The sequence below is a fragment of the Peromyscus californicus genome, unplaced genomic scaffold, assembly GCF_007827085.1.
Source record: "Peromyscus californicus insignis strain IS unplaced genomic scaffold, ASM782708v3 Scaffold_8__1_contigs__length_139910024, whole genome shotgun sequence".
NCBI classification, from domain to species: Eukaryota; Metazoa; Chordata; class Mammalia; order Rodentia; family Cricetidae; genus Peromyscus; species Peromyscus californicus.
This window is the reverse complement of record NW_026294606.1, coordinates 75,097,867-75,110,170: the sequence shown is the minus strand read 5'-3', so window position 1 is coordinate 75,110,170 and position 12,304 is coordinate 75,097,867. Positions and strand designations below refer to the sequence as shown.

General features: G+C 40.4%; 1 protein-coding gene across 1 annotated transcript in view; it reads right to left on the bottom strand.

Annotated features, from left to right (window-relative positions):
• Positions 1-12,304, bottom strand: part of Gad2 (glutamate decarboxylase 2) — a 69,442-nt gene that overhangs the window by 54,819 nt on the left and 2,319 nt on the right. The window contains exons 4-7 of the mRNA XM_052726938.1: positions 11,755-11,988; positions 7,226-7,316; positions 6,646-6,758; positions 1,638-1,753 (exon numbers count right to left, since the gene is read on the bottom strand). Of these exons, the coding sequence (XP_052582898.1) occupies positions 1,638-1,753; positions 6,646-6,758; positions 7,226-7,316; positions 11,755-11,988 (554 nt within the window). The remainder of the gene's footprint in view (positions 1-1,637; positions 1,754-6,645; positions 6,759-7,225; positions 7,317-11,754; positions 11,989-12,304) is intronic.

The following is a 12,304-nucleotide window of genomic DNA, read 5'->3' as shown; positions in this document are numbered from 1 at the left end:
AAAAGCTTATGCTGAAGGTAGAGACACCTGACAGATAGCACAGGGAAGTTTGCTCCTGGCCAACTTTAGATAGCCAAGGAAAAGGATGCCTAACCTGAAAACATCTGGGCAGTTTGAAGCTGAGCCACAGAAATTTTTATCTATTTAGGGATCTGGACCTACTTCAGGGAAATAGGGAGAAGGAACATTATACTTGATTATCTATAGAGAAGCTAAACTGAAATAAAAGTTATCTCCTGATGTAGGTTAAATCACGAGGCCGGGGTCAGCAGGGGTTGGCCCTGCTACATTGTATAAACTGCTGCAGTATGGCTCCCTTGCCGCTTTGCACTGCCGGGTGAGAGAGAAAAGGAAAGCTGGTTCTCTGATAGGTTAAAGCTGTTCGCTACGTGAACAGATTGGAACATTGTTTTCTTGCCCACATGGTAGTAGAAAGGGTAGTGTGCACTCTTTGAAAAGCTCAGGAGGAGCATGAAGTTCTACGCCATGATATCTAACAAGGAAGACCAGAGTTCTTAGCCTCCGTCTAGCTAGCACCCAGTGGTAGGCAGGAGTCAGTGCGTGGCCAAAATATGACCCGAAGATCAGACAGGAAAGACCCCTATGCCATTTCTTTATGGTACTTGTGATGCTTAATCTTCATTGCAGGTCTGACTCGATTTAAAATGACCGAGGAGGGGCACAGCATTTCGAGGTATGTCCATGAGATGAGATTGTTTCCAGAGAGGATCAATTGAGGGGAGTAAGACCTATCCTGAAGTGGGGAGTACTAACCCATGAACTGGAGGTGGGGCCATTGCAGGGAAGAAAGAGCTTGCTTGCCCAGTCTCTGTGTCCTGGCCCCATCACGGTGTAAACTGCTCTGCCCCACCATGCCTTCTCATCACAATGGACTGAATTGTCTGAAACCCTCCCCTGAACTGGCTTGTGCCGAAACATAACTAATACTAAATCAAATACTAAATCAAGACAGCCAGCTTAGAGTTAAGTGGCTAAAGGTACAAGGGTGAATCTATCTAATCACAAAAACTGCAGTTTTAATCAGAAAGAGTTCATCAACAGGGCTTCGTAGAGTGTGGATTATATAAAGTGCTGCATCCATGATTCAGAAGAGCTGGAAGTCACGCTGCCTTTTCTCTTGCTCCTGTCTCTCAACACACAGTATTAGAGCGACATGGAAGACAGGAGATGAAATTAAATATAGTCTGCTTTGGGGGTGGAGAGATGGCTCAGTGGTTGGAGAGCCAGGTACTGTTTTTGCAGAGTACTAGAGTTCAGTTCCCATCCATGCTGGGTGGCTCACAACTGCCTATAACTCCAGTTCCAGAGAGGCCTTTGGCCCCCATGGGGACCTGCATACATATGCACATACTACCACACACACAGAGATACACATAACTAAAAATAAATCTTTAAAATAAAAGGTATAAATTCTGCTTTATCTTTAAGGTTTCCATGCATTTCAGAGACAAGGAAGATATCCAACTGGACAGCTCAATTAAACTCAACTCTCCCTTCATTCTTTGAAGAAGTGTCTCCAGGAAAGAGACCATCTGGAGAAAAAGCACTTCCGGGTGTTATTCATTCAACCGGGCTCATCAATGCAATCATACGCTGGAAAGAACGTAAACACATACATGCTCTGATGTGAAGGCGATGAGCCTGGGCACTGCAGCCATTCCTTTCTCCTTGACTTCCGGAAACATCTTATAGCGGGCAATAAGCATGGCATACATGTTGGAGATGGCGCCACCTAAAGGGCACAAAAACAGTTACTTTTTCTATTCTCCATCAACATTTCTCATGCAAGCAGCATTCTTTGTTTCCATAGACCTAGAGCAGTTTCTTTAAGTGTGTGGGTCACAGCCCCATATGGGATCATGTAACTGAATGTGGTGGGGAGGTGGGGTCAAAAAATTGGCAATAGTAAAAAGTTTCAGAATATATGACAACCACAAATCAGTTCAAAATGAAACACATAATGAGTCCGAGTTGTTTCGGGCAGTGCTTGTCCACGTCATGTCACACAATGTCACTGTAACTTTGGTTCTAAACACACATAATGTTCACTTGACCTTTTGCATCATGCCACATAGTACCAATGAACACTGACTGAAATGTCTTGGCTCAGAGATGTATGTTATGAATAGCGCTTTTACTGTACATGCAAGACATTTTGCTCTTACAGAAATTTAATAGCTTAGTTATGGAAAACAAACTTAATATTTCTCTCTCATTGTTCCTTAGCTGGTACATAACAGTGTACATGGATTGTATTGTGTTAGGATGTTTGATTTTCAAAGTTGCTGTTTAAATTGGTGATATGAGTTTCATAAGTAACTAATGAACGAAAATTGGTTTGGGACTAGGACAGAATTTTTAACAATTTCTGAAATGTCCCTAAATATACTTCTGCCATTTTATATTGTGTATTGATGCAATGTGGCATTGGCTATTATAAAATCAAAATAAGGAGTAACTCTTAAAAATGGTGATGCCTTTACATAGTGCAGTATCAAGGATCTAGCCAAGGCTTAATTCATTTTGTAAAACTGAACAGATATGTCTCATTATTATGCAAATTTGATTGTCCTTAAAAAGTGGTAAAATGTTATCCATAACAAAGAATTACTTTAAAATAATTGTTTATGATTTATTATCAGTGAATGTTTTATTTGTATCTTTATTTTATATGTCTAGAAACCCAGGTAGATTAAAACCTTCCCAGGTGAAAAGGGATCCTGAGTGGGAAAAGTTGAAGGAACCTTGACCTATAACTTCCAGGGAAAATCCTTATAGCTTTCCTTTGAACCGCTTCCTCGGACTCAAAGATAGAGCTAAGAGGGTTCAGAACAGCATTGGACCTAACTACAGCAAGAAAGGCACCTTAAATGCCAGGCATGATGACACACACACTCAAGGCCAGCCTTATCTCATAGTGAGTTCCAGAACAGCCAGGACTACAAGCAGACCCTGTCAAAAAAGTGGGGGGTGGGGGTAGAAAAAGAAAAGAACCTCAAGGAGGAATTTTAATTTATTTAGCTCTTTCTGGGGAGGTCTTTGAATGGTCTTATTATGTAGCACATGCTGGCTTTGAACTCATGATCCTCCTGTCTCAGCCTCCCAAATGCTGGAATTCATGTATGTACCACTTTGTCCATCTTGAAGAGACTTTTGAAAAAAGACTTTTTTCTTCCTTTTCTCTCTGGTTTGTGAGCATAACCAGTCGGCATTAGGCCTGTCAAATCCTGGTACTGTGATGGTGGTAAATAGCTATTTCTTTCCATTCCCAGCAATGCCTTATGCTTGAATTGAGACAAATAAACTACCATTAATGCTGCAGGCTGCTAATGGTTCTTACAGAATACAGGATAAGCATCCACGCTCATCTCACCATTCTCTGTTTATTCTTCTGAACAGGTCTTTTCTTTCAAAGATATCCCTGAGATACAATTGCATTCATTAATGCAATGCTGTTTGATGATGTCAGCTTCACGTGGAATTACATTTCCTGTATTTCCCCAAGACTGTCAAGAACTTCCTATGATAAAGTTTTACTCTACTCTGTAAGGAGCATCTCACGTGACAAGCAATGAAACTTTCTGCAGGACTGTCGAGAAGCTTAGGAATTTTGCTATCCAGGAAATATGAATGCACATGAATTTGCTGGCACAGAGAACATAAGACCAGAAGGTAAAGTAAAAGTGTCATCTCTCTGGCCCACTTCAAGGAAGAAACTCTTGGGACTATTTCATAGATAGTTTGATTAGCCTGTTCTAGTGACTGAGGAGTAGGCAGGCAGGCCCTATCAGGTTGAAGGGTCTACGAGTCCCAAACTCTGATACAGGCAGGCCACTTGGTACAAAGCAGCCACTAACCAGACCTTGGCATCTCTACAATTAGAATGCAGGCAGTTACTACCTTGTTGGACCCTAGAGATCCAGGACAGAATAAAACAGGTCAAGTATGTTCAGATCAGATGCCCAGTTGAAAGACAGACGGTGTATGATGCTGGACTCAAAGCAAAGCTTTTGAGGACGTTTCGCTCTAGCTATGATTTCTCAGTCTTAGCACTAACTGACATTTTGAGCTACAGAATTTTTTAAGGGCAGGTTGTTTTAGGCAATGTAGGATGTTTGGCCCCATCCATGGCTTCCAGTTGCAAGCAGCATTTTCTTTCAAGTCACGACAACTCAAAATATCCACAGATATTCCCAATGGTTCTTTGGGGAGGGCAACATTGGCTCCCTCGTTGAGAACTGTGGCTCTTGTTACATTTCCCAGTCTGAGGATGGAGGGGGTGGGGAGAAGAGGACAAAAGGAAGGGGAATGTATACAAAGAAAGTGTCCTTCAAGTGTAATTATTCTAGAAGCTTCCAGCCCTGACCTCCTGCTCCTCATTTTGCACCTCAGTCATCCTCCAGCCAAAGGCTTTGCAGCCCTTGATGATGATGAAGAAACTTGTGCAATACCACATGAGGATGAGGATGGATGCCTGAATCCTACAACCTTTAATGATTATGTCAGGAAAAGATCTGTGACTAAGCCAGGCCTTTTCTCCCTTAGAGAGAGATCCTTTATGACCCGCCAAAGAGTAGAGTACTCTTCAACTCTCAGGTGTAGATAACATCACATATACAGAATTCTGGGAGTCATAAGGGAATTTCCAGGAAGCACCAAGTCTCTGGATACTAGTGGTGGGGTTGAACAGAACTGAACAACAGTCAAAACAAGTTGAGCATTTTGTCCAAGTCAAAGACCCAACTCTTGAGGTTTAGTTCCAGAATCACAGGCACCTAGGTTGTGCCTATGATACTACTATCCCCACTCTTATCACTTGAATCATTCAACACTTTAGCCCAGGAGCAAGACTAGACTCTATGTAGGAAAACATCTACCAGGAAATAAGGGTGCTATGAGCCATCATTTTTCTTGTAGGAAGTTGAGGAGAAACAGGTCCCCATTGCTTTTTGTTGCTGTCCCTTCTGACTTTGGGATATTTATATTACAATATAACACTACATCTATGGCTTTCACACCAAGGTGAGAACATATGCGTCTTCAGGCTCAAAGGAAGACACTACATAGTCTCCACCTGATAATTTGCCACCATACACTGGGCCATACAGAACCTAGCAGAGCCATCAATGAGGAATTTTTTTCTTGGGGTGTATGTTTTCTGGGGCATGCAGTTTCCAAGACAAGCTAGATAATTAGGCATGCGCCTTATCTAGACAAGTCAAAATTTCATAGTCAATACATTCCCACTTCTAGGAACCAATAAAACAGAAACCAGGTTGTTTGTTTTTGGCATATCTCAGGGACAGCTCAGCCCCACAATCAACCTTATAAGAGAATGAATTAGACAGAAATGATGTTGACATCATAACCCTTGTAATCCTACCTAGTTCTCCATGAAAATATATCTTTAAGCATCGGTTTCCAACAATAAAGATCAAGCCACAAACTTAGCATCAAAGGAAACTAAGTTCTAAATTGCCTAGAAAATGAAGGAATCCATCATGACTAGTGTTCAATGAGTAGGTTTTTTTCTAAAGCTAATTTTCTGTTCCATTTAACTAACACCTTTTCCTTTAGCATCTGAGAAGACATGCTATGCACTTAAAAACATAAGATAATAGTTGAGAGATGGTTGGACAAACATCTGTAAGTCTTGTCCTTGAGGCTACTGTTGCTTGGCCATTGTTTCATCTTCACACTTCTTTCTTCTCTCACTTCTCACCTGCCTCTGCAGGTTTGCTTAAGAGGGATCAGAATCTGGCCAGGCTGTGCCCGAAAGCGAGGTATGGCTGTGGCCTTTCCTGTCCGACCCACCCACCATAGCGCACTGAAGACTGACTTCCTCTCACTGATGAGGTTCTGCTCTGACACCAGGCTTCTTTTGCATGGGTCAGTGACTTCCTCCATTGCCCTCCTAAGCTGCTCTTTCATCTATGAGTCAAGTCAAGGTCACAGTAATGAGCTAAGGGCACAGCATTTTGTTTCAGGTTGATTCTATGGGCTTGGAGAAGTGTAAATAATGGAGCTTTGGATGCGGTGGCTGGTATAAAAGGCAAAATGGAAAAGATTGGATAAAGAGCAGAAAGGAAAAATACCTCAGCGAAATCACCACACTCTTTTAGCTCTAAGGAATCATCTCCCATGCACTGTTTGCCCCCCTTGAAATTAGTCTAAATCCACTTTGTTGCTCATTATTCCAGAGACTAGAGAAGGGAATGGGCTTTACTGAGGAAACACGCTTCGATACACACTGTCACACCCTGGGTGTCGTATTAAATGACTCTTTTCATTTCACTAGTTCCGGGAAATGCAGCAAGGATGAATTTCCTTATTAGCAATTGTTATTCTTTTGTCCAGCACTATCCATACATCTCATATGTAGGGTCATGGTAGAAGTATAGAGTGAATATCATGTCTGATTATACTCTGTTGAGCACAAATAACTGATTTTTAAGCATTAGTAAGCTTGAAGGCATTTTCAACAGACTCAGCCACACTTATTATTTTGATAAGCACATAGCCTAGGTACCTTAATCATAAACACAAAATAGATGTTTGATCTTCTTAAGTTTATAACACAGCATATCAGAAGAAAAAAACAGAGAAAAATTGAAATATATATACCAGGAGAAAATATTCCATCTCCAGAGCCCCCTGGCCATCCAATGATCTCTCTCATTTTCTTTAGTGTGACGTATTCTAACAGTACAAATACAGGAGCAATCTCATAGGTGAACCTGAAATGTATAAATGACCATATTTTATGTATGTAGCTCAAGTACAGTTATTGGCAATCATAACATCATAGAATTTCTCCATTTTTTAAACTTACATTTATCGATGCAAGGATTATAACATTAAATATATAATTATTTGTAAAAGGATTTCCAAAACATTGCTCATTTTTATGTTGCCATAAAGCCAAGATCTTCAATTATTGTCATAACGTGAAAGGTAGTTTATCATATTGAATATAGAACACGACATAATGGGACTATGCAAAAATGCAACATTGGGCTTTATTCTTTTCGTATAACACATTATTTTAAATCAAAATGTTAAAAAGTCTCTTTTATATTTTAACATTTTGCATAGTTTGATAAAATCAAGGACATATAAAAGCATTAAAAAAATAAGCCAGAGTGAGAACACATGATACAAAGAGATTTACACAAAAGAGGTTTTTGTGTAATCAGCTACTCACATGTTAGTGTTTGCTGTTGATGTCAGCCAGTCTGCTGCTAACCCAACCATATCCAATCCAGTAGACAGCTGATTAAAATATCGGGGATGCCCTGAATAAAAGAGAATTAGGATTTCAACCAGTGAAAATAAATGTTTCCCCAATATGTTTTTTTTTTTTATGTAGCTAAAGGATCTTGAAAGACTCTTCAGTTACAAGAGATGCATATTCAGAAATCTAATATGCAAATGTACCTGTGAGCATAAGACATATGATCACATGCACACATGCACACACACTCAAGCAATGCTTCTTCCCACCAGAGGCTACTTAGAGTTTAGTATTTCCCAAGACACACTCTAAAGATCATCTCTCAAATAGGCCATTTAAAAATAATATGTGCTTTGCAATGTGGAGACTAGATCACTTCACACTATACTTCCAATATTATTGCAAACTAAAATGTTATGGTATCCCGAATCATTCCTCTCATTTGCATTGTTACTGCTAACAGTCCTTTTGTTGAGCTGTTTCGAGAATCAGTCATACCATGACATCCTTCAGGCATGCCAGCATTCATAATAATATCGGTGACAAATGACTGATGATTACAAAGACAGGGCAAAAATGAGAAACTAGGACACTCTGCCGAGTGATTTGCCCTGGATTCAAAGGTGAGGAATGTCTAGAGATGGCACAGACAAAGCTAATTCTGGACAGTTTTTTTTTTCCTGTCTGAATTGTGATTACGATCAACAAAGCCACCTCTCAGTTGAGACCTAGAGCAGAGATGAACACAGATCTCTGAAGAATATAATCAATGGCTAGATTGGCCCATTAAGAGGATTATCTAATAAACTTCTAGATTTCTCTAAAATTCTGTAAATGGATTGACATCCATATACCCTCTGAGGCTATTATTTAAAAAATGCGATTATAAATATCTCATCAGGAGTCTGTTTTCTCACCTTGTCCCATAGAAGCCTATCAATAAATCCATGTTTTGTTTAGCAACAGAAATTTGGGAAGAAGCAAAATTATGGAAATAGCATCTGATTTGAAAAAAAAAAAAGGTGTCTGTCACTTGCTAGACATCTGGTGTCTGTGGTGTGAGTCTCACATCCTAAGCATGGGCGAAACAAGATAAAGACGGCACTGGAAAAAGCATATCGCTTATCTCAGGGACTGAAAGGCTCTCTTATCAGCCCTGGGCATGTGGCTAGAGAGTTTGACAATGGGGATGGATAGGCATGGGAAGGAGCACATTTTAGAGGGACTGGTATTTCTTGCCTCCGCCCCTTTTTTCTCTTCTGCAGGCCCTTTGACTCTGACCTCATCAGTTTACTCATTCAGAAAAGGTATAAAGTCCCTCAGCTGCTGCAGATGCTGTTGCAAGACACCACCCCCTTCTCTCTGCCTCATTGACTCTCCATTTCATTGCAGCCCGAAGGTGACATCACAGCCTACTTCTCCCTCCAGAGGGCCCTCCACTCTGCTGTCCCTAAATCATTTTTGAGTGAGGAAATCAATTCGGTTTTATAGCTTATATGCATTTTTAGATGAACCTACCTATTACCACACAGGATTTAACTCTGTGGAAATTTCAGCATGGCAGCCTCCACATAAAACCGAGAGGAAATGTAAGGTGTGTGCAGGAACTCTGGACATCAGAACTCCAGTACACTCTGATTGAACAAATACCCTGGGTAAACTAAACACAAGTTTGATGCTTCTGTTACTGGATTTCCTTCTCTCTATATAGTTTTTGGCCTTGGTCTGCAATTTGGTCGGACTTTCTCGGGCATCACAGCTTGCATTCACTAATAATGATGTGAAACTACAGAGGGAGATAGTCTGACAGGTCAGAACAGCATGTCCTTTGGGGTTCTGGCAAAAATATTCCCCTAATTACATTTGTCCTGCTCCTGTGGCCCCTACACACTGCCTCCAAGGGATTCCCACTGCATCCATCCAGGGCTGTCTGAAGGTGTGAGAAGCTGCCTCTGAATCTGACAGCAGTTCCAGTAGCACTGGGCATCCTACTGCCCCTGGCTCATGTGGTATGAACACACCGAGAGGGCCATGATCTGCTTCAAGCACAGGAAGGCTCCTACACAGATTAGCAAATGAGTCTCAACGGATGTGCAAAAGCTAGTACCTGGCAAATGAGACCTGATGCTCACAGTCAGTTGGAGAGGAGCCAAAAGTCCTCTAAAACTGCTTTTTGTGAACTGACAACCTGCAGAAGGGTGCTCCTCCTGCACTGGCTTCTGTTTCTTTTGTCTGAGTGTTCTCTTAACAATGGAAGACTACATTAACATTACCCCGCTTCTCCTGGCCACCACAGCTAAAGGGAACAATCCCTGCAGGCGCTATTCTAGAATCCTAACCATCCAAGGAAGTTACCAGTTCTCGCATTTCTCTACAAGTAATATGAACAAGACACAGACACCTCATTTAAAAGTCTTCCTCACTGCCCTCCAATCCTTTCTAAAGTTGGAGGCCAAATGGGAATCAGGTTAATGACTGTTATCAGGGACCAGGTGACCTTTTATAAAATGACCTCCCAAGGATCCCAAGAATACTGGATGGTGACAGGGAGGGTAACTGTTTTGATAGACTATGTAGTACCAGATGACAAACAGGACACTAACAGCATAATAAGCCATAAGCTTGCTTGACAGTTGAGGACAAAAGCTGCCTGCTGATGATTTTTTGCGGTGCTATTTGGGGATGTATGGACAGAAGACAAAATATAGCATGAGTAATATGGAGATATTCATCTTAATCATCAGATTTTTTTAATCTTCACTTTAAATAAAATGCACTGCAGCAACACTTGACTAACAGTTTTACAAAAAAGATTTAGCAAAAATCTAAGAATTTCATTGATCCATTTACTCCTCTTTGACAGTAATAGAGCACTGATATACAGAACTATTACTTCCATTGACTGGCAATTCTCATTATCTTAACTCTAAACTGCATTTCAAAGACTACCAGCTTTTAAGAATGAAGATGTAAAAAGAAAAAAAAATAAAAGAATGCATTCTTTTTTATTTGTGAGCAATACAAACAACAGGTAGCAATTCACCAATTTGCCATTAGCGTACTTAAATGTCAAATAGGGGGGATGGGTCAAGCAGAAAAGAAGAGTTCAAAGCGTTGCTCAAGGTTGCATGGATGGATTCACGAAAAGCAGGTGGAAGCAAAGTATCACTTCATGCCCGGCATGTGTATCCTGGGGTTTTTTCAGGAGCACTAGTGGATGATATCTAATAAATCTCCAAAAATTATAATCCACAGAAATCAACAAGTTACCTCATTTCCCTGCACATCTATTTCTAAGTCTACAGCCTTCCAAAGTGGATAATAATTATACAATAAATCAGTTTCCCTAGGCTCCTATGTAAACCTTTCTCCTCTGATAATATAAAGAATGTTTGGTGGGGGGAGGCTAAACTGTTTTTGTAGCAAACGTTCTTAAAATGTTTGTTATTTGTTGTACTAATAAATCACCCACAAAATGGTAGCATAAAATACGGCATTTGCATGACTAATACTTCCTTAATACTTTACATTTACTAGTTGTCAGTAAATCTTTTAAATTCTACAAATCACTGTAGATCCTTCAGCCTTCCCTCCTCCACCTCAGAAAGGCAGTCATATTTACCACTTTTAATCTGTTTCTCTGTGTATCAAAATGATTAGAGACAATGTAAAAAAAAAAAAAAAGCAGGACACTCAGGACCTGGGTGGAAGAAAGCGTCAGAGGCACTCAAAAGGATGTTGCACCTGGAATTACAACATCCTTTTATCCTGTTTTAAAGGATGCTATGAGAATCCAATGAGCATAATACACGTTTAAAAACGGACCCTTAAAAATGTCAGATATTCTTATCCACATACACAATTGTTGCGAAGGAGACAAATCTTTATGTAACACCGCTGGACTGCTAAGCTAGTCTATACTGTGGGGTGGGTGTGTATGTGTGTGTGTGTGTGTGTGTGTGTGTGTGTGTGTGTGTGTGTGTGTGTGTCTGTGTCTGAGCATGCACTTCTTTCAAAACAGGAGAAAAACTGGAATTCAAATCTAAAATTTAGTCACTTGAAATAACGCCACAACATTCTCCCTCCAGCCTGAAGACTGTATAAGTTGGTTAGTTGGGGTTCCTGATCAGTTCCATACCAAGGAAATTGCCAGTAGCACTGGATTGGAGGTCAGGCTTACTGGATCACATCTTTAGTCTTTATAGCTCTCTTTTCCACATTTCCCTTTCTTTCTCCATTTTGGGTCGCTCCTACTGGCCCCTGCTGACAAATGGTTGCTTCTACAACCTCTGGTTAATCTCCTGCCAATCTTCAGATTTACACCACAACGACGGCTCTGACATTATTAACAAGGTTAATCATTATAATGATTATTTTTAAATGAATGTAACTTTGCAGTTTTGAAAATAACATGACCCAACAGAAACGGAAACGATTTTATAGAAAAAAAATGAAAATTGCAAAACAAAAAAGCTTTATTATTGCTGGTTGCACAATACCTGTTTTAATTGCATATTTTAGAGTTGTTTGGCAATGCGTCAAAATTTCCTCCAAATTTTGTGGTTGGTCTGCTAATTCCCAATTATACTCTTGAAGAAGCTCGTTGGGGTAGTGGAAATCAATCACTTTAGTTGATCTATCAAAACTTTTCACCACATACTGAAGCAAAATGTTCATAACATCTTGCAGGAATGCCAGAGTGGGCCTCTCTCCATCACACGCTGGCAGCAGGTCTGAAGAACGGAACGGAAAGGACACTTTAGATTTCACTAGGCAAAGACCCAGGCAATCACGGATCAGGCACTTTCTCTTTGAGTTGGATTTATTAGCACTCTAATCGCTGAGGCAAGGGGAGGGGGGTCCCTGGGAGCTGGAGGCCAGATCTGGTTTAAGGGCTAGAAGACCTGGTTTCAAACAAAAACCACAGCATCTGGAAACACAAGCGGACAAAACTTCCTTCCGGAATTAAAATTTGCATTTTTATACTTAAACATAGAGTGTTGCTTGGTTTATTTATTTTTTTTTCAGAAACAATAGCTCAGCTTGACT